The sequence below is a fragment of the Corvus moneduloides genome, chromosome 10 (assembly GCF_009650955.1).
Source record: "Corvus moneduloides isolate bCorMon1 chromosome 10, bCorMon1.pri, whole genome shotgun sequence".
Classification (NCBI taxonomy): Eukaryota; Metazoa; Chordata; class Aves; order Passeriformes; family Corvidae; genus Corvus; species Corvus moneduloides.
Window position 1 is genome coordinate 14323692 of NC_045485.1, and position 22746 is coordinate 14346437.

The 22746-nt window shown below is 47.8% G+C and overlaps 2 protein-coding genes across 10 annotated transcripts in view; both read left to right on the top strand.

The window, feature by feature from the left end:
* ACAP2 (ArfGAP with coiled-coil, ankyrin repeat and PH domains 2) overlaps positions 1-9110 on the top strand; it is a 63871-nt gene extending 54761 nt beyond the window's left edge. For all 9 annotated transcript variants that reach the window (XM_032119170.1, XM_032119174.1, XM_032119179.1 and 6 more), the window contains one exon: positions 4662-9110. In XM_032119170.1, the coding sequence (XP_031975061.1) occupies positions 4662-4765 (104 nt within the window). In that variant the 3' untranslated portion in view covers positions 4766-9110. The remainder of the gene's footprint in view (positions 1-4661) is intronic.
* Positions 9111-9514: 404 nt separating this feature from the next.
* Positions 9515-22746, top strand: part of XXYLT1 (xyloside xylosyltransferase 1) — a 33664-nt gene continuing 20432 nt past the window's right edge. Inside the window, exons 1-2 of the mRNA XM_032119414.1 lie at positions 9515-9910; positions 15519-15666. Coding sequence (XP_031975305.1) covers positions 9515-9910; positions 15519-15666 — 544 coding nt within the window. The remainder of the gene's footprint in view (positions 9911-15518; positions 15667-22746) is intronic.

A 22746-nucleotide genomic window follows, 5' to 3' on the forward strand; every position in this document is an offset into this window, starting at 1 on the left:
AATTAGATTCTTAGTGTCTGAGGGAAATTAAAGATTGCTTCATACAATAATTTTTTTTATAAACCAACACATTCTAAAGCTTCGTTGAAATTCAGTGGTGTGACTTTGTCAGAGTATTTAGGGAACCTAAAAGGAGACTGTTTAAAGAGTGTCATTATAGCAGTGTGTTACTACAGCCATGACCACCCTATTCTGCTAGTAGTTGTCCACAGTTTTCTCCTATTGCTGTTCCATTGATATCTGTGTAATGTTAGGATTTACCTGACATTATTTAGTAGCAGCTTTCTGAATCAGCTTGCTCAGAGACAGTTGAAGAGTTCATCTTATTCCAGGACACCATTCTTCTTCCTGTGGAATGGTCCACTTTTTCTTTTTTAAGAAGAGAATGCTTGCACACCAATGTAAAAAATGTACATCAGATATTTCAAACTAACTCCAGACAGAAATAGGAAAGTATTATTTCCTTAAATTTTATTTTTAAATATTTTTATTTGTTAAGATACTAATAAGAAACAGAACAGTCATTCTTAAGTATGTATTTTTGTATGCATAGTATCTTTCCATTTGGTTAAAAAAACAAAGAGAAGCTGGCAGATACTTGAGCCAACTCCAACAAGAAAGTAACAAATTATATTTAATGAATATGTGCAACTTTATTCTCAGGCACTCAGTCCAAATTTACACAATGTTGTGACGTGATACTTGCTTCCATAGGAAGGTAATTTAATATCCTGCAAATATCAATAATGAAGGCTCACTTGGTTGTGAAGTTAGACAGCTAAAAACACCCTGCTATCCCTGGCAGAAGTGAAAGGGGAACCTTATTTTTAAGGCTGAGTGCTGACTACTCTCAGTTCACTCTTATAAAGCCCTTACGTGTTTCCCATTGATTCGTAAGGATTGGGCAGGGTGGGTGTTACCAGACTGGAGCTGGAATATAGCCAAGGGGCAACACTGAGTCTCATGTTGAAATCCTAGATGAACTCTATTAAATAAACCAAATTTATTTCGTTTCTCCTTATGAACAGGGGTTTTTTAAATTTATTTTTGAAATATAAAATTCAAATTAAAGCAGTAAAAGTACTATAGATGCTCAGGCATTCAAATGCTTTCTTTGACAGAGCTACAACTAATTTAAAACCATTTACTTGATTATGAGCTCAGGTGAGCTCAGAAAACATACAAAAAAACCTCTATTGCCAGTGTAGCCAAGTTCGATGTAAAGCTGTTTTTGGATACAGTGCCTACTACTTCACTGATAGTCTGACAGTAACAAATACTGAAGTATTTTTGAGTTTCCTCATTTTTATTTTAAGAAGTAAAAATAATTATTATCAGTTTCAAATAGTAAAATGCCTTTAAGAGGTATGTATTTTGGCTCAAAAGCTCTGTGCTATATCATAAATGAATATTTTAGATCATTTAATTGACCTGTCACAAATCCAAAATTATTATAAACCAGAAAATGTTTCTATAGTTTGTACAAAAAGCCTCAGTTGGTTACTAAACATTAAAAAATGGTAATTGAAATGCTTCACTCATAACAAATACAGGCACTACGTACATGAAAATGTGAAGTAGTTGGGGAGACTCTTTTCCCTGATAATTTATTTAAAATAGTATTTAGACACATTCTTCAGTTAGGTTGATGAAATAAAAAGCTGGCGAAGTCTTTAATGGAAAATGTTGTGACCTTTTAATCAGTTTGTATTGCAGTAGAATTTAGAGACTGCAGCTGGTAACAATATGATCCAGATACTTTACAGCTGGTAAGGTGAGATTGACAGTGAAGAGCAGATTTGCCACAACAGGCAGAGATTGCCCAAAATCATGGGGAGGCTTTCATTAGAATAACTTGTGAAATTAAGGCCACAAGCTGTAACACAGAGTTGCAGCCAGGCAAACTTACTGTATCTTTGGATACCACAGGTCTTCCCCCTTCACTTTGTTAGTTATTGAAGTCTCTTTTAAAAGCTGAAGTCAGTATTTCAGTGTTTTGAATGTTTGTGTCTGCTATAGAAGGGTTGTGTCAGTGTAAGCACAAAACCTGTCTGCTGTCATGAGGTATCACACCTTTATGTGGTTTTAAGGGATGCAGGTCTTTTTCACTGCATATACATGTTAAATTATCTGCACTGCCCTTACTTTGGAACTCCAATGTTCCAAAATTATGATTCTAGGATCATAATAATCAAAATAAGGATTTTCAAGGCAATTGTGTATTCGCTGGGAGCTATGTGAGGGAAAATATCATTTTAGGAGTTTGCTGTCATCAGAATGAAGCCAACTGCCTACTTGTCAGCTCTAGCAATGCAGCTGATAATTGCTCATGTAGCTAATGACATCAAAATTTCTAATTTAAATATATTTGGCTGGTTTGAACTACTGAGAGAATGAATATATTGCTTTGCAAGGTACAGTTGGTCTTCCAAAATATTCCTTGAATGGGTACTAGCTGAAACCAGCTTTAAATGTTAATTTCTGGTGGTAAAGCCATATGTACCGTGGTACTGTTTCTGTATAATACTTGAGTGCTCACCTCCTGGTGCTACAGTACGTCTTGCTAACTCTTTGATATTAGCATTGCTACTTTTTCTTCCTACCTTTTCTTGAATGTATGATGTGTGCCTTTTGAGTTACTCCAGTGTTAAATGGTAAAGCAGTGTTACAGTATTTTTGTACATAGAATCTGCACTTTAGGGAAAACATTGCTTGGAAAGGGAATTTCCAGAATTCAGTTTTAGAGTAGAATTTTAAAATAATGATAAGGTTTACAGTACTAAGTATTTTAATGCAACATACAAACTAAAGGGGCACTTTATTTTAGTCTATTTTTGTATGTAATATTTTTGTTATGTAATAGAGTCAAAACTAGAGCCACAATGTATCTTGCAAAAATACCTTTTTTTTCTTTCAAGTTCATTTGAAAGAACCAAGTATGGCAACTTGAACTGCAGTACCCGTTCACCAGTGGAACCCACTTCTGTGTTAAAAGCATAATTGCTTTTGTCACAGAAGCCTAATTCTGCTTTGTGCCCTTCATAGCTGTTCCTTTGGTGAATGTTGCAGCTCCGTTCTGTGCTGGTCTCCCAGAGCAAGCAGTTCTCACAAGCTGTTTCAATAAAACCTGTCCTGTGCCTGCTTCATCTCTAGAACACAGAATCGCAGAATTGACCTTTAAGGTTGGAAGGGACCTTAAAGATCATCTAGTTCCAACCTCCCTGCCATGGGCAGGGACACCATACTTGAAATTAAATCTGAAAACCAAAAGGGAATTTCTCTAGAAGTGACTTTCCCTAGTAGAGCAGTTTTGAATGTATTAAATCTTTTAAAGTTTGGGAAGAATTGTGTCACTGCACTGTTAAATATTCCTGGAAGGTCAGTTATTATTTGTGAAAGTGTTTTTAAAAGACTGGAGTCTCATCTCCAAAAGAATAATAGTTTTGACATTGGAAATGTGCATTAAAAAATGGAAAAACAAAACAATGTAACTTTTCCCAGTAGTGCAAACTTTTAAGCACAAAAACATGCTTTTCTTCCACAATCATGTTAGAAAAAAAAAAATCTTCATATTCAACGTACATGATGAGATTTTGGGTTGATTTCTTTGTCATGCTATTAATCAAGCTGTCAGCAAGAAACAGTAGTGCTGGGATCTTGTGTCCTGTGTGGCCGTCTGTGTTGGGAAGACTGTAAAATTTGGATGGCTGCATAGTTCCTGACCCAACCAAATGTTTGATGCATTTAATTCCTTTTGAAGACAAAAGGGTATGGTTAGTGTTTTAAAACAGAACTTGAACTCAAGGCCCAAAATGCTCCAACAGATGAAAGAATGTGAAAATGAATGTAAAAATGTCCATTTTAAAGTGGCAAAAAAATGACTTGGCAATGACTCAAGAAGTAATAACTCCTGAATGTGTTTTCCTGTGTAGACAGGGAGAGGGAAGGAACACATTTTGGAATATGTTCTAGTAGTAGAGCTGTGTTTAAGCACAAAGGGTGAAGATTTAAAAAAAAAAAGATTTTTAAGGGAAGTATCATTGTTCTTATAGCTCAAACTGAAAAATGTAATGAAAGACGTAGATGAAATGAATGTAGAAATTTTATATTTGCTGAATACACCAAAATAATTTATGAACAATAGTTTATCTTCTTAAGATTGCTTATATATACATATATATTATTGCTTGCTGATTATTTCTTTCCTGGAGAGTTCTGTTTGGCTGTAAGAATTCTGATCTCTGTTTCCGAGTAAATCTTTATTTATGCCATAATTCTATTTTTCTGTAGAGAATCTTGGTTAACAGTTCCTTGCAAAAACAAGGATTTTATTCTTTACTGGCTAATAAATATTTTTTTCTTTTTAAGTTGCTTTAAAGTGCTTTACTTTTCCTTTCTAACTCTGAACTTTCCTCTGTGTGGCTGCCTGTGAGGTACTATTTCAGGTATAGTTTGGCTTTGTTTAATTTGCTTCTACAGAACATGCATGCAATTAACCAGTCCCTCAGAGTTCACATCAGCATCACTCCATCTAGAAGCAGTCTTCATACATGAATAAGTGTTACACAGTAATTGTTAGCACAATAGGACACTTGTGCAATGGTGGGTGATGTTGATTATCACAAATGTTTAAAATTGTTTCCTTTTTCTTTTCTACCTAGGAGATGAAATTTATCAGGACATTTTTCGTGACTTTTCTCAAATGGCATCAAATAATCCAGAGAAGTTAAACCGCTTCCAGCAGTCAGATTCCCAGAAGTCTTAAGTATCAAGAAGGAAAAGAACCTGAAGCTTATAGTGCAAGTCTTTTTTCATTATAACAGAATGAATTGTATGCATTTTGTTAGATAGTTTGGATAAAATGACCACTCCAATGTAGCTTTAGATTGTGGTAGCTGGGGAAATGTATGAGTTGGTTTATGTTGTACAGTACATATACCTCAGCAGCTGAAGATGTTTAAAACCCCTGAGTACCTGCTAGCTCAGTGTAAAGCAGCCTGTTACATGTCCAGCGTTTGCAGCTCGCACTCGGAGGTGTCAGAGCACGGCTGGAGCGCTGCGGGCTCCGACTGCAGGATGGTCACAGCAGCTTTGCTACCCAGTATCATCCACTGTCATCTGTCCCCCTGTTGCCATAGAGAATGTGCCTCTGACAAGAAGGTCTGGGTTGCATTTTCTGGGACTGTTTGGAAGGGAAATTGGGTAATGACTTACTGAGTTGTCCTTCCATTTGTAGGGCTGCAGCTCAAGAGATTCTCTTGTTCCTATGCTGACTCTGGTTAGAGGTAGGCTGTTCATAGCAGATGTGATAACTCCTGCCCTTTTGCAAGCTCTTTCACAGTGGAAGCTCTAGCACCAGGCTGGCCTTTATGCTGGTGACTGCAGGTCAGTCACAAAGGGATATATCCTGGGGACCAAACTCCTAAGAGCAGTCCATTTTCCTTTTATTTTTTGTTTTTCTTCTCCTCTTAAATTAAACTTTCAGTGCAGCAAGTATCCTTCTAAATGAGCATGTGGAACCTTTCATGAAAAATAAACTTAATCCTTTTGGACATGATGTGGGGTTTGTTTGTAGTATTTTGACATGAAAACTTGAAACTTGAGACATGAAAGTAAATATTGAGCCAACGAAGTTTGTGTAGAATATTTGTAAAAAGGCTGTTTCTACTTTTTGCTGTTCTCACTACTAGCCGTAAGCTCAGTATAAGTCTCATGTCTTGCAGCCACCCTAAATTTAGGCCAATCAATCCTTTATATGAGGAAGCAGTAGCCCTTGTATAATCTGCAGTGATGACAATTTGCTTTATTCAGTGGTGAGCCCCACTCCGCCCATGTGCATGTATAAAAGGCTTCTCTAGATATATGCTTTTATATCAGGTTATTTATACCTAGATAATCCCCCTAAACCCCAAACCAGCAGATGCAATTCTTTATCCTCTATTTGTCTGCCCTGTGGAGACGACTTAAGCAGAGTTTTTAGCTGGCATAGTATCAATGTGAGTTGTCAGTGATCCTAATAGCTGTGGCATTATGTTAACCTGCTGTTTAAGTGTATTTAGGAAACGAATTGGCTTTTCTCCAAGGAAAAATAAGCAAAACTGGGATAAACCAAATTGAAATCTGTAAACTATGGTAAATTTTCTGGCATGTTAAATTTTAAGAAGGTATTTCAAACATTTGTAGTTTTGCATCAAATGTATAATAATGTATCAAATCTGCATATTGTTATTTCTACAGAATTAGTAGTGTTGTAGAATTGTCCAATGGATTTTGTTTCCAAGCAGAAGAATCTTACAAGACAGTTCTTGCTTTGTATGTGGTCTAATTATGGTAGGAAAAGCAGATTCTGCCCATTTAAAGTGTGCATTTAGTCTGAATAATAAGAAACTTAAGGATATCACCGGTAAGCAGTAATTTTTAGTAAGCTAGTTTTTAAATAGCTATGAAATTATAATATACTTCCTAATCAGCAGTATTTACCAGCAAATGGGTGTTTTAGTAGATCTTAGAGAAAGTAAGATTCCTGGTGTACAGATGGGACAATGTAAGATATGACTGCATAATATACACCGTAGACATAGGCTTTTCTAAATGTTTGTCTTTCCCAGCCTGGCTGGCAGGCAGTGTATAGTGTGATTGGCTGGAATGTAAAGCTGCCTAAAGCTTAGTGGCATAATTGCTGTCTCAGTCCAGGCTGCTGGAAAAAAGGTCTGAGACATTTACTTCAAATCTCCACTGGTGACTTCTTCTCTAGCCACAAAATCTCTCTGACAAATTTTGTGGGATGACTTCTCTAGACTAAGAAGTTGCTTCCCTGTAGCTCTACAGATCCGTGTGTTGCATTCCTGAGTTTCATCTCTCTGGGAAACAGTATCAGTCTGTCTATGCTAAGGGATGAATCACAGACCTGATTGACAGGTTGTGAGACTCGTCAGGAGCGCTGGAGTTTTAATGGCTCAGGGAGTAGGTGTGTCACTTGTGATTCTGCAGCCTTGTTCCCTTGTCCTTTCAGGTATGGTAGGATGTCCAGTATAAACTGCACTCAGTTAGAGCCTTTTTCAGGTCAGGTGCAATGGTGACATGTTGCTCATCAGCAGAAATTAAAATACCATTGAGTTACATAGAATGTGTTGATGGCTCAGTCTCACCAGGCTCTGGCAGGCTCCATGTTCCATCCAGAGCCTCTGTGACTCACAGGATTCAGCCCCCAGTAGTGTGATTATCACCATGGCTCTGAAGATCTGGATTCCATATTGAGTTTTGACTCATGTTAATCTTCTGCTCAGTAATATTAAGAAATTCCATTCCTATTACAAAGTGAATCTAAGCAGAATAGTAGGCAGTAAGGTTCCATTGTGGGTTAACATCTTGTACTTTGTACCAGGCAATGGAAAGGTTCAATTCCAGTTCATGTTTCTCTGTAGGTATGAAATATAGTAGGTTTTAATTTGTGAGGGACAAAGCAGAATATTCCTAACACATTTAAAAACCATTTTTCACCTGGATTTTTAGTAATTTTCTACATTAGCCTGTTGAACCATAGTATAATATCTTTCCTATTTATAGATCATGTGTTCCAAGCCTCTTGAAACAACAAATGTTGAGGAAGTCAACATGCATTCTAATGCATCTTGATTTCAGAGGTGTAACTTATGTCCATTGCATGTTGATTAAAATAGTGTCTGTGGTGGCTCATTAGTGGTATCAATTGTTTTGACTGGTCATAAGGTTTCATGTTTTCTATTAATGTCAGTACAGTCCATATAAACTTAAATTTATGAATTATCATACTGAGTTATGCCACTACTTGTGTTAGCTGGAATTTGTTCACGTGAATTTGGGTGAAAGCAGTAGATGGTAGAGGTATTTTTTTGCTTTCACAAACAGCCCACATTGCAATCTGATGGATGCATGTTCCAGGTGCTTATTAGTACATTGTGGACTTCAGGCTCTCTGCCCACTAGAACCTAATCCAGGAAGTCACTGATACCAGTAGCAGTCTTTCCACTGATTTTTGGAGATTTTGGATTGTACCATTCATGGCTTTTAATGTTAGAGTGCTAAAGGATCCTGTATCAATACTGCATTTTTCACTCTGTGGGGTTTTATATTTTACCTGTTTTTATACTGAGCTGAAATAGTTTTAGAAAATGCAACCAGACCTTCCAACTGCTGTCAGCAAATCCCCTATACAAGAGGAAGTTTCTCTTGTTTTGCATTATGACATCAGTACACGTGTGTTGTCCAAATGACTAGCTCTCCTGGACAGAGAAAAAACTTTGTAGCACTAAACTAAAAAGGTGAGAACTAGAACAAGCAGAGGGTTGATGCCATGTTTCCAGGACTTCGGTGCTTCTCTGCAGCCATCTGTTTTAAATTGTGGATGTTACTTCTGTTGCTTCATCTTGAGAATCTCAAATAACGCAGTGACTATGAAACGACCCTTTGATGAAACTGCAAATAATAATATGTAAGTACAAAGGACGTGATATTTTCACAGTGTCAAAAGGACTGAGCTGATTATTCTGATTCTTTATTACACAAAGTATTATGAGAATTGGTTTTTCAGGCTACAATCTCTGCCCATTTGTTATAGACACTTTTTCCCAAGTTAAGAGTTTATGGCTTGTGCAGCCTGACAGCCAACATGCCTTGCTGCTGTGCTTACACAAAGGCACAGTTTTAAAACAGGGACAACTCTGGAAAGGCACTACTGGGAAAAAGGATGAGTGTACCACTTTGGTATATCCCCTTTCATATGCTTGCTTTATCTTTCTGTGTACAGTATTTTCTTGTTTCTCTTCCCATGGAAGGAGATGATAGAGGAGGAAAATTCCACTCACTTTTCTGTTAGGATCCTGAGTTTTCCATGTTTTGACAGAAATCGCCAAGAAATCATTGTTTCCTCAAGCAGAGACATTACACTCTCTGAAATAATGAACTTTTGTTTTTCTCTCTGCGCGTTCCTCTGTACTCGGTGTTTTTTAAGCATTCCAGCAGTAAAATGTAAAGAACCCTTCCCCCTCTAAGCTGTAACTGTACGGATTGTATACCCCGCCCTCCTTCGCGTTATGTACGGCTGTAGACTTTGTATCTAAAACTTGACTGTAGTTTCTGTAGTCTGTCGTTGTCCCGGGGCGGCCCGGCCGCGTCCCCGCCCTGCAGTTGGGCCGTGCCCGGCTCGGGGCGGGGGCGGTGCCGTGCCGGGGGCGGTGCCGTGCCGGGGCGGGGGCGGTGCCGTGCCGGGGGCGGTGCCGTGCCGTGCCGGGGGCGGTGCCGTGCCGGGGGCGGTGCCGTGCCGTGCCGGGGGCGGTGCCGGGGCGGGGGCGGTGCCGTGCCGTGCCGGGGGCGGTGCCGGGGCGGGGGCGGTGCCGTGCCGGGGCGGGGGCGGTGCCGTGCCGTGCCGGGGGCGGTGCCGGGGCGGGGGCGGTGCCGTGCCGTGCCGGGGGCGGTGCCGGGGCGGGGGCGGTGCCGTGCCGTGCCGGGGGCGGTGCCGGGCCGGGGCCGCCCCGCCATGGCGGCGCTGCGGGGCTCGGCGCGCCGGGGCTGGGTGCGCTGCCCGCAGCCCGCGGCCCTGGCGGCGGCCGCGGCCGTGGCCGTCTGCGCCTTCTACTACCTGGGCGGCGGCGGCGAGACCTTCTCCAGCGCCACCCGCCGCCTGCGCGCCACGCCGCCCGCCCCGGCCGGCCCAGGGCCCCGCGGGCTGCACCTCCTCTTCATGTTCACCAAGGCGGAGCGCAGCCCCGCGCTCCGCGACAAGGCGCAGGCGGCGCTGCGCTCGCTGCTGCGGCACGGCCGCCTGGGCGCCGCCGATGTGCTGCACCTCCACCTCGTCACCGAGGGCGCCAGCCGGGACATCGGCCTCGGGCTGCTGCGGGACCTGCTGCGCGGCGCCGCCTTCCGCCACCAGGTGCGCGGGGGGCCGAGGGGCGGGCCGGGCCCGCGGGGAGCGAGCGGGGGGCTCGGCCGGGGCGTCCTGTGTGGTCTTCCCGCGGGACACTGGGAACAGCAGTCCAGCGGGAAGGAGCTCCCTCAACTAACAGCCCGTGTGCCAGCTCCCATTGCTCCCTAGTCTCGGGAATGTTGAGGGGCTTGTTCTGCATCCCCGCGGCTGCTGCCTGAGGGTAGGGAGGTGTCCTGGTGCAGCTCAGTGATTCTCAAGTGGGACTGGGCAGCAGCGTGGCCTGGGAACACCTCGGGCACTCCGCCTGTGCTGGAGAGGAGCCGTTACTCTAAGCAATGCTGCTCTCCTACAGACCCTGTTGCTAGTCCTGCTTCAGCATCTCGACACGAGGACCACGTGTGCTTATATCTCGATGGCTTCCCGATCAGAAGAGGAGGTTGGCCTGCTGGTAGTGGCTCTTGAGAGTGGGAGTGGAGAGCCTGCAGGGGCTGGAGAGCATCTACATGTGAATGTTCCTACTGCCAGGGAAACGGTTCTGCCTCCCAAAACCAGCCAGTGCAGTTCATGTAAAATCAGGCTTTTCTCGCATTAAACGGGTTTCTGAAAACTGGAGGGTTATTAAGTTCAGAGATTCCAGGTAACCTGGACTCCCCTGTCCTGAGGTGCTGCTGCAGAACATTGCTTGAAAGTGTCCCCTAGTCCTGCTGTAACTTTTATTGCTCATATTTCCTGTATTTCATATTAGCTGAACTCTGCCAAGATGTAACTCGAAGTGTAACCTTAACATTGTTCATACAGACACTTTCCTGGTAAATAATCTTACCACTCGTTTTCTTTAAACAAGCCCTTTCCTAGTGCTGGCCCTCAGGTCATGTACCCATGATGGGACACCCACACCATGCAGCAGTGCTTGGCTGTCTGGAGAGCATGCACAGCTCCCTCAGGAGGATTCCTGCACTCCACAGCGGGGTGGACCGACTGCCCCATGATGGTGCAGTGCTGATGTGGCGCAACAGCGCAGCTCAGGTTTGTGGTGGTATGCCCCCTGGAGTGGGAGGACTCCCAGGCCACCATGGTGTCTCCATCCCTTGCTGTCACCCCTTAATGTGTGGCTGCCTTACTGCCATCTGCCCCTCTGGGAAAGAAGCTTCCCTTCGGGCAGCCTTGCCAGCCTCACTTCTCCAGGGCAACATGGGCTGGGAGTTGGAGTTAGAGGCATAAAGTGATTTGTCTGTTATGGATGGGCCCCTGTCTGTAGGTGCCTGTGGAGTCACAGTGAAACTTGGAGTGTGTCTGGCACCAGAACTGATTTCCTGGGTGTAAGCAGGCAGCATGATCTGGAGGACTCAGGTGAGATCTCACTGAGATCTGCTCAGTGGGACAGCTTCTTCCCTCTTTCCTGGCAGACCCCGATGTATCCTGGTTTCACTGGCTAGCCTATGGTTGGCACTATGATTTGGATCAGTCGTTTCTCTGCTTTTAGGTACAGAGCAGAAGCTGTTCTGCTTCTCAAGCATGCAGCCTTGCCCCTAATCCTGTGCCAGTTTCTGGAATACCAGCAGCTGACAGCACCTCTTTATTCTTGCTGTAGCCTACCCCATTCCTCTTCTTTACCAGGAGGGAACTTCTGCCTACCTTGGACTTTCAGTACCGCTGTTAATTGTTGAAGGTGATTGATACTGATGTTCAAGTAGCTCCAGCAGTAACCTCTCTCCACCCTGAGACCTCTTGTTTACTGCTTTTCTTGGTGTGTGCTGAGCACTCTCCCGGTTCTTATGCTGTCTTCCTAGCACAGGCCCAGAGATAATGCTTGATAAAGTGCTCAGGGGGCACTGAGACAGGACTGATAAAACCCCCTGAACTTTTTCTTCATGAGGAAGCGATTCAGGCCCCGCTTCTGAAACTGCCCTTGCCCTCACATCCTGGCAAAGCTGGGATCAGTTGGCTCCTCTGTTAGAGTGAAGCCCAGAGTCAGACATGGATCGTAACCTTTGGGGAAGGTTGTGGGCAGCTTTTCTCTCTCCCTAGGCAGATTCGGTGACTTTCAAAGTCTCCTGGAGACTGAAGCAGCTGGCTGGAGCCCGGGGCCAGTGTGCAGAGAGTGAGCGCAGAGGAGCTGTGGGGTGCAGGCGGTGGGTGCGTGGCAGCAGCGTAGGCACCGGACCCAGCAGGGCAGGGCTGTCCGGGCGTGGGCAGTCGCTGCGTGGCGTCACCCCTGCCGCTGGCTGTGCAGATGTGTCCCAGATGTGTCCCAGCTGTGCCGCCGGGGGCGCGGCCGGGCGGCGGCAGCAGAGGGAGCTCGTGCTCCGCGTGTGCGGCCGGGGGCGGAGGGAGGAGCCAGCCCGCGGCCGTGCTGCCCGTGCGGGGCCTCGTGGGGGCTCTTACCGGGCTTTGTGACAGCAGTCGCAGAGACCGTGTCCCGCACGCGGGTGGCAGGGGGATCTCTGCAGCCTCTCCCGCCCCCCGGCCAGCGGGAGGTGCCCGGCAGCGAGCCTGGACCGGCCTCGGCCGACACTGCTTACAGAGAGCCCCCGCTCGCCCCGTTTCCTGCCACTCCGGGCTGTGTGCTGTGACTCCTTGTGCGATTCTTATCGCTTATTGATTCCATTTCCCTGCCGCAATACGAACTACACGTTCGGCTCTCTACTCATCCTGGTTCCCTGTTCAGATGAGCCCCACGAAGGATGCTGCTGGGGTGGTTGCTTGGGTGGCTGTAACAACACTCTGTGCTTGTGGAGACCTGCGAGGAGACCCAACATGGGAAAGGAGGGAAAGTTAAAGGGAAAAGAAATGCAGGTTGTTTTTTCCTAGTGAATCAATAGAAAGGGCCTTTTATCAGTGCGGGACGTGTGCTTATAATACTGTGTTTGTACAGGAAACCCCTAGAACTTACTTTTCTTAATGTCCTCAGCAAATGTGGTCGGATTTAGCTACAGGGATTTACTAAAAGCTGTTACACAAATAAATAATGAAGTACAAAATTAGCAGCAGATCAACAAGCTGTGCTAAAGTCAGCAGTGAGAAGGGAGGAAGCCCTCACAGTCCCAGAGAGGCGACCTGGCCTGTGGCTACAGGAGAAAATTCAGCTGTTCAGGAGTTTGCTTTGCAGAAGTACAAAAGGGTGCGCAAAAGACACATTTTCCTGTTTTCTTTGGCAGGAGTGGGAAGGCAGATGATGCTGTGTCTGGAGTTTCAGGAGCATCTCTCCCATAACTTTTGTCCACTGGTGCTTGGCAGTGTGCTCACTTCAGAGGTGACTGGAGTTGGTTTGACATTTTTCCCCCTTTCCTATGTACTGCACACACCTCAGGCTGCCTTTGCTGGATGCAGAAGGCTGGTAACAGGTGCTGTATTTCTCTTCCATTCTTCTCCAGTCCAGCCAGACCCTAAAGCTGCCCGTGCCAAGCTGGGCTGGGAGCAGAGCATCGTACATTCCCATGCTGGTGGTGCTCAGTTCCATGCACAGGCTGTCAGTGTCTTTGCACCTGGAGAGTAGTGGTGGCTTGCTTGTTTGGTCACCTGTGGTGGCTGCTGTCCTGCTTGTCAGAGCTGGTGTCACCACGATGGCACAACCAACCACGCAGCTCGGCAGGGCCAGGGCGAGGTGCTGCCTAACGGTACCGGTAACAGAGTTTCCTCCCCTGCAGTGTCTTGGGGGCTATGCTGTGCTATCCAAAGCCAGGTGTGGCTCCTGATGAGCTCTCCCAATGCACTTTCCTGGTACACGTTGTTCTGTGTTTTTCCTGCTGTTCTGCTGCAGGCCTTGGCTCGGAGCCCAGCAGCCGGGACAGCAGCAGTGGGGCCGCCCTGCCGAGGGACGTGCTGGCCACAGAGCCTGCATGAGGGCTCCACAGCACCCCTGGCTGATGGCAAGGGCCGGGGCCAAGCGTGGGTGTTTAGGGCGCCCTCCCCAGGACAGGGCCATAGGGACTCAGCTCTGCCGGTGTTCCAGTGGTGCCCTGCCGTGGGCTCAGCCATCCTGGCCAGTGCCAGGACAGGCCCATCACCTCACCATGTTCAGCATATTGCGGTGCCACGAGCACAGGCCCGTTTCCAGCGAGCTCCTCTCTGCTGTGAGAGCACTTTGGTCTGGGCAGTGTGTTCTGTAAAAGGCTGTGGAAGGAACAACCTCCAGACTGCTCACTGCCTCCATCTCTGCACCCCCCTTGCTGGGCATTGAAGCAGCCCCTTATGCACCCCATAGTGAGGATGGTCATTGCACCAGCACAGGCTCAGAGCCACCTTCTCCTCTGAAGCATTTGGCTTGGTTTAGGTTTTCTTTTAATTAAAAAAAAAAATTTAAAAAGCAAATGCTCTATCCTGCATGTTTTAAATGTATAGTGCAGGGCTCCTTGTTCTTAAGCAGATGAAGTTGTAGTAGGGAAAAGAAGTGACACCATAGAACCGTTGAAAAGGACCTACAAAGATTGTGGTTTGAGTTCCCTTTTGAGGGCAGGGCCAACTTGTGGAAGTGTCTTGGCATCCTGCAAACAAGGAGGATAGGTTCCCCTATCCAAAATTCAAGTACTGCTGCAATGTCATGTCCTCGCTGGACTTTAGCTCCAACGAGGCTTTTCCTGCTTTCCCTGACCTGAAGAAGGCATCACGACCTCGAGTTTCCACACTCAAGTTCCTGCACTCCCCCTTATCTGCACCGGGGTCATGTCCCTCATCTCTCCTAATTATCCTCAAAATCCCTCTCATTATCTTTTGTGATTCAGTGACCTGTATCCTTCTGTGGGTATAACGAGCTGCATGAAAGTTCCTGTTCATTGGACTTTGAAGCTTGTAAAATTTCAGTAGCTGATAAGGTGCATTTGGGGTTGCTCCTGTTTCTGGGACATAGCCACGGCTGGCACAGGCGTGCCAGGGCCCGTGCTGGTGCATGGGCTCCCGCAGGGCTGGGGGATGCAGAGCAGTGCTGGCTGAGCACCAGCAAAGCTCCAGCACAGGCAGGCTGAGATTCATCTACAGAAGTTGCTTGGCACTGCTGTAGTTCCTGATGTTTGGATTTTCATCAGCGTGCTGCGGCCTGTCCTCCCTTTCCCCCTGCAGCCCTGACAGGACGTGCTGCAGAGCTTGCCTCCATGCCGAGCTGAGGAGCAGGAAATCCGGGCTGTGTCCCTGGCCCTGTCACAACCTGCCTCTGTAGCAGGGAGCAAGCCTTGGTCCTCAGGGTAAGTGACGTGGTCTGGCTTGGCTCTAATCGGCAGGATACCAGAGCCTGGAGCAAACTGTCACCTCTTCTGATGCACTCCATGTGGGAGACCAGATAAGTGCTTGCATCAGGCGGTGGGAACAGACCAGAGAAATACCCCAAAACATGGAGCACACTTGGTTGTGTGAGAGGATTCAAGTCGCTGCTCACCTTACACGAAATGGCTGTAAAACTCCTTCCCTCCTTTCCCTGCACTTGACTGGTTGTTGTGTCAAGAGGATGCGTCAAGAGGATGTGCAGCCAGGCCCCTTTGTGTAGCTGCAGTGCCACCAGCACTATTTGTGCTTTAACAGCCTCCCCCCTCGCCCTGTGCTGGCTGGGGCTGAGCAAGGGCTGCTGGAGCTGGGCCTGTCCCCAGAAGCGGCGGCTGAGCAGTGTTTCTGGTGTCTCTGCCAGGTAATAGTCCATGATGTGAATGAGCTGACAGAAAAGCTGTTTCCCATCGTTGAGGCCATGCAGAGACACTTCAGCGCTGGATCGGGGACCTACTACAGTGACTCCATCTTCTTCCTGTCAGTTGCAATGCATCGCATCATGCCCAAAGGTAGGTCTCTGCTGGGCTGCCTCCAGCAACACAGGCTCTGTTTCTCTTCTGCACAGAGATGTTATCCGGTGCTATTTGAAACACAAAGTTAATAAACTTTTGGGGTGGTCTCCTGGGATTCTCCTCCTTCCTGCAGAGTGATGGACCCATCAGTCCAAGACCACATGCAGGTCTCCACTGGCATGAGTGACAGGAGGTTCTTCTTGTCATATGGCAGCTGCCCCTGCCCTTATGCCCTGGGATGGTAGGAGAGGTGAGACAGGAGCAAGCAGGCCTGTTCTGTGTGTGTTTACAGCCCCCTTCCCCTTGGGGTGCCAGCAGAAAGAAGTGCTGTGTGTCTGTGGTGTAGCTGTGCACTCTTGAGCATCAGCAGGGAGTAGTTGTCGAGTCTTGCCTCTTGGCTTTAGGGAGCTTTTGGAAACTTTACTTGACAGCCACTGATCACTTAAGTTTCCTTATTATGCCTCTGCTGTTATCAAGTGCAGAAACAGCGAGAAATCTGCAAGAAAAAAAGGCAGCTGGCAGAAGGGACTTGGCTCAGTTGATGCCATTTTCCCCCATGGCTGTGTGCAGTTGCCTTTCATGGAACCAGCATCCTGTCCAGTCTTTGGTTGCACAAGTAGGGTGTTGTATCCTTGGGCTCCAAACCCCTTCACTGGAGCTCCTGCAGCCCTACTTGTCCATTCCCAGTGCTGGTCCCTGGGCTCTCCCTGTCAGCTGCCTTGCTGGCCTGACGCACCAGTGATGGCAGCAGCCCTTCCTGGGCTGGTCACTTGTCCTCCTTGGGCATGGCAGGCTGTGGGTGGCAGTGGTGGCAAGGAGCCCCGGGACCCTGCCTGGCCATACACCTGCCGTAGGAAGAGGTGACCAGCCTCTCAAAGTTGTTTGTGGATGTCATACAATGGTGGCCTGTTCCCACATGTGTGCATGTTCCCAGGGCTAGTACTGGTGGCACCAGCAGCTTGCTTGGCATCTGGAGCCTCTGCCCAGCTGTAATACTCCCTGCAGACTTTCTCCCATGGGTCTTAGGTGCACTCTTGCTGAGATGTGAGCAGATACATCTATCCCGTGCCCCTGCTGAGTCCTGTCCCAGTTTGGCTCTACCCAGGAGCTCCTACCTCTGCTCTGCTTTGTGAGCCTTCCTTTGTCCTTTGTGGACTTGCCCCTGTCCTCCCTGCATGGCCATCCCACACTAGCTCATTAAACAGAGGGGCAGTGGTGGCCCTGAGGGTCCCATCCAAGCTCACTGATCATTACTCTGTGGGCTCCAGCAAATGTGCTGTACTTGGCTCTCCCTCAGACTTGGGTAATTTTGTGTGTGTCTGGTGCTGTCTGCACTGTGAGCACTTTGAAGTACACTGCATACAAATGATGGTATTAATGCTAGCTAATTCACTCCTCCTGATTCCCTACTCTGTCTTTACTGTGTGCTAAAGATATCCCTGTTGTGCTGCCTGCCAGCAAGAAGCTGCTCAGTCTTAAATGCCTTTTCTCAGTTCATCAGCCCATGAGGCATCTCATCTCTTGGAAAGCTTGTTTGCTCTCCCTCAGCCTGACAGGGCTTTCAATGGTCTGTTTGGGGCACAGGATGTTTAAAGAGGCATTTTTACAGTTTCATGAGTTTAGTTTTTGTTTCAGAAGCTGCTAGTAAAGCTGATTTATATTTCCCTTGCAAGGGAGGTCAGGTTTACTGTGCTGGGTGCCTGGTGATTTATGAGGCTGGCGGGGCTTGCTGGCCCCCTCCCTGTGCAGCCGGCACCGAAGAGGAGGCATCAGGAAAGGCTGCAGCTCTGCTGCCCACTCAGGCTTGCAGGTGATGTGAGAATGGTGCTGGGCTTCTACTGCCCTCCTCACTCTGACAAGCCAATATCTACTGGTCTGAAGAAGTCACTTTGGAAAGCTGGAGCAGAAAGGACCAAACCTTCTTTTTCAAGCAGTGTTATCATTATTCCTGGTGCATTTCTTTGCCATTTCTTCTGCCTTGAATGCTGTATTCTGCCCTGAGTGCTGCGTCTTTTTGTGCATCTCTCCAAGCACATCTGGCTCCATAGCATTAGCACCACTTTTTTGTGGAATCCAGATCTGATTGGAAGCTTGAGCATCCTCTAGCAGAAATGAAGGCCCTGATCTGAATATCTGGTGTGTTCATTTGTATTTACATTAATCAGTCTATAGGGGTTTTTTTCAGTAGCAAGCAACCTTTGTACTAAAATTGCCTGGCTTTAGTTTACCAAATACATAATTTTTTGAAGGGAGGCATTTCCACACTATCATGACTTAGTGGTTTGTTTGGAGCCTATGGGTTGTGACAGGGCATTGACTTTGCAGACCGATGGCACTGGAAACTGAACACCAGGTTATTTTTATTTTTTTAGGGCCTTTTTTCAGTCATATGTTTGCTCCATGCACATTGCACTGAGGGTAAATGAGGTTTGCCACTCAGCTGCTCTGTCGTTTACTGTTGCTTGGGATCTTTGCCCAAAAAACTTTCAATCTAAAACCTGCAGCTGCCAAGTTATAATATAACAGCTTCTTAGCTGGTGTAAATCATGGAACGCTCTTGCCTTAAATGTCTTACATCAGTGGAGTTAATCTGATTTAAACCAGCTGGGGAGTTGGTATGCAGCATGCAGAAGTGCAGACTGCGTAACTCTTGTCTGTGCTCGAGGCTCATAAATCCCATTTTAATGTGGTGTGGCCAGGCCCGGGGAGCTGGAGCGGGGCTTGATCCATCAGAATGGTTCTGCAAGGGAGGGGAGAAGATTGATGGGAAAGTTACACAGAGAGGACAAGCAGGTTCAGGCTTAGAAGGAGCTGCCAGGATGAGGACAATGCCAGCATGAAATGGTCTTGAGACTTGCAGATCAGTGCAAGGAGGAGAAGGGAGGACAAAGACCCGGACCTTTTCACTTTGCTTTTCAGTATACCCATCCAGAGGGGCCCTCTCCCTTCCTGACTGGCTTCAATCCCTCTATCACTTGGCATTTTAGCTGTGTAACTGCAGGGGGCCCAGCAAGCTTTTTATCACTCTTCTATGGATACATGAAGGAGTAATGGCTGGGCAGGTCTGCCTGGCAGGCGAGGTCTGGAGACAGACTCCTGGTACCACAAGTGAGGGGAGGAAGAGTTGAGGTGACAGAAGGGCAGCCTGGGAAAGCTGGGAGCTCCCCAGGGAATTCTTGGCTGCCATTCTTGGCCCACGTCGGGTAGTTTTCAGAAAAAAGTTGTTTAACAAGTGGTCATCCTCAGCAGCTGGTGGGCCAAGGGAGAGCCAGCAGCATCCAGCAGCTTGGGTAGAGCTTTGAAAACTGCCACTTAGTGTTCAACTCCATTGGTGTTGCTGATGGTGCTACAGCAAGATGGCCCTGTGGGAGAATAAGGAGCAGAGGGAAAAGGAGACATGGCACAGAGGCAGCTTTGTGGCTTATCTCTGCCAACTTGGACAGAGGAGTGGAGTTCATTAGCTCAGGGGAGGCTCTGAAACCTGGCTGATGGTACCGTGCTTCACATGGAGTGAGGGTATTTAGAAGAATTGACTGAAGATGGTATTTGACAAATTGGAGGCAGCAGGGTTTCCTGGCTGGTACAAACAGCTGGCTGTGTTCATGGGGAGTAGCAGCATCCTCCTCCCCCCTGGAAGCATGAGCGGCAGTTCTCAGGGTTTCTCTCTCACTGTCCAGCCCAGCCTGAAGGCAGAAGCTGTGATGAAGGGTGGGAAGATGAGCACGGGTTGCAAAGGGCCCCTGGGCTCTACTGGGTGTGAGGTTAGCCCTCATGCAGCATGCTGCATCTTCCAGGTGCTGAAGATGCACCTGGGTACTTGCTGCCTGAAAACTCTGGAGCTTGTTCTGCAGGTGAATTTGGTAAATCTGTTCATCAGAGGCTTGTAGGGGAACTAAGTAGCAGTGGGAGAAGTGGGTACGTTTCTGTGTGACTAAACAAAGATGTGGAACTATGAGGAAGGGGAACAGAGTGGAACTGATCATTATGTGTTGCTGAAATTTATGGCATATCAACATGGTCTGTTGCTAAAAAATGAAAGAGGTTTAGAGAGGGCAGTGGCTTCTGTGTGGGACAAGCCTGGCTGACTGGGACCCTCCAGTCTGGAAGGGGGCTGGCTGAGGGGGTTATGGTGTGGTCCATGAAGCCACACGAGGCAGAAGTTTGTACAACAACTGGGAGACATCAAAGTTGGTGAGAAGTGTGTTCAAAAGAGTGTGGTGATCTGTAGAGCTCCTTGCTGCAAGATGTTGTAGGTGCTGGGCTGCCTCATGGATGAGGGAATCACGGACAGCTGTGTGATGGACAGCAAGCCTCGGTGTGTCCTGGAGCTGCCAGCTGTGCAGGAGCACGTCAGGAGGGACACAGCTGGGGGTAGTGGGAGGAAGCAGGGGGGTGTGGGTGAATAAGCAGCACTGTGCCTGGGGAAGGGACTGCCAGCAGGGATCTGTGCCTTTGGCTTCATAGCGGGTGTCCTGACACTGCCTGTGACACATCAGGATCAATGGAAAGTCCAGTGGTCTCCCTGGCCTCAGCCTCTGAACAAGGCAATTTCTCCAGCTCATTATCAACAGCTGTACTGATTGTTAAGCATAGACCAGATTATAATGACGTTTGTCCAAGCAGCCTGATAATGACCAAGCCCCAGTCGCCTGGGGTTTGGTCTGCTTGCAGCAGAATCCAGCTGCTGGCTCCGGCTTGGTCTCCCACGAAACTGGTATCAGCCTTTGTCTGCTCTGGGAGTACCAGCCCGGAGACAGAGGCCTCTGTGAATATCAGCTTATGCCTTTCCCACCGAGCAGAGCTGGAGGGAAGGCAAAGGCCAGCGAGGAGATGTGTTGGAGCAGGCACTGAGCGGTGCTCTGCTTTCTCAGGGCACTTTGCCTGTGCACCTGGAGCACTCCTGCCACTGGCTGTGAAGGTGGAGAGCCTGGGAGCTGGGAGAAGGGGTTAAGCACAGGGGTACCAGGTAAACAGTCTGTGTACGGGAATAATAGTGTGACAAGTAACTGTCTTCTGCTAGTGTCCTTCTGGAAAAGCCCACAGGCAGCATCCTGAAGACATTGTTGATTGCTTTTGTAGGGATGTGTGCATGAGGATTCAACGTTGCATCCACGCTATTTGAATCACAGCACAGGATTGCCCAGGTCAGACGCTGTTTGCCCATGGGGTGCCAGGTGCCCATGTGTGATGTCCCCTCAACAGCACCCATGTGCAGAGTTATGCTGCACACATCCTGTGTCACACAGGGCATCAGAGGTCTCTGGGGTGGAGCCTGGCAGAGGGACATGGGGAGGCATCACTCTCCCTTCTTCCTCTTGTCAGCTGCGGAGCAATTCCTGGTGCACAGGACAGCTGCCCACAGAACTCAGCAAATCACTGTAATAATTGTAATAAGTGAGCATTTTGAAAGTGCGTCACTCCTGATCCTTTCCTGCTAGCTGAGCATTGCCATCATTGCTGAGCCCCACCACATCAGGGAATGCAGAGATGCAGCTGTTGGGAGAGGGCTGGGAGGAGAGTGCCTGTGTCCCAAAAGCTTCAGGGTTGATGGGGAGATGTTGGGAAAACGCACAGAAAATTGGGGTCTGTAGTGGAGTCATGGGAGTTGGCCCCAGAGCCACGTGCTCCCAAACCGCAGTTCCCAAGGGATGCTGCAGTAGCTGAAGGATTTACTTTCTGGCAAAAATGTTTCCATCTTTACAGGGATGGAGGGAGTGTTAATAGTTTCTGATGTGCTCTCATAGCCTCCCTCCCTTCTTCATACCACAAGCATGTGAAAAACATCCAGATTCCCTTCCCAGCCTGTCTCTGGGCTGCATGCACTTATGTCAGATCCTGTGATGGGGACGGAAGAGGCTGGAGTGATCAATTTGTGAGCAATAGGGAGAGCAGTGCCAGCCATTGTTCCTTGCTGGGGTGAGCCTGTTCTGCTGAGAGAGTTGTTTTCATGATGTTTTTCAGGAGCAGGCAGCAGCAGACCTCTGAACAAACCCACCCCGGGTAAACACCGGGGGCTGTGGCCCTGTAGAGGGGTCCACATCCGCTGAGATGAGCTGCTAACCCCGTCTGGCTGCCTGTGGGACGTGCCTCTCCTGGCAGGAGAGTGCATTGCCCCCGGCTCTGGTGTGGAGGAGGCATCAGAAAGGGCTGCTGTGGTGAGGGGGACACGGATGCTGCTCAGCAAGTGCCTGGAAGCCCCCTGTGTGCTGCGTCACGGCACAGACCCCTTCCCTGTGGCACTGCTGCCTCTGGGGCCAATGAGGCCCGCAGCCCCCGGGGGTAGTGTCACTTCTCATCATTTCCACTGGCTGCCCCTTTGCTGCAGTGCCACCATCGATTATTTTTGGATGTCCTAGATCTGTCAGGCCAGGGCTGGCTGCTTCCCCTGCTCCCCACGGAGCAGCAGGGTCTCATCACCCAGTGCTGTGGTGGGTGCTGCCCTCTTCTCTCCCCAGCCCATCCCCAAAGGGTTGGAAGCTGCTGGGGGTCACCTGGTGTTGATGCCAGGGCTGCTCTCCCCCACAACCTCTCCCTGCTCTGCCATAGCTCATTAGAGCTTAGCAGGAAGAAACAAGGACAAAATCTGCCTGCAGCCCTTTCCCCCAGTGTGTGCAGTTAACTGGGATGTGAGCCTAGAAAATTTATTCTCCTGTATCTCTTTTTGGTTTCCCTTTCCATCTCACCTGCTTGTTGCTTCACAGCTTCCCATCCTCTCTTTTGTAATTTTTTGCAACTTGGAATCAAACCTTATTTTGTCTGATTAAAAGGTTTCCTGCTGCTCTTCCTTCAGCTCCAAAAAGTGTTTTCACACTCCTCCCCCAGCAGAAGTATATATTAAATACAAGGCAAACAGCATTTCCAGCTCCGTCCTGAAAGCTATCGCGTGCTTAGCGATGTTGCTACCTTGGAGTCCAGTTAAGAGCCAAGGTGTTGAGTACTGCTAAATATTAGTCCCTCAGACCTTGATGAATTACAAGGGGACACTTGGACGCACAGGAAAAATTAATTTCCTGAGGCAAAACACATCCGTCTCCTGCTGAGTCTTCCCTTTCCCTCAGGAGATGGCTGGAGGGTGTG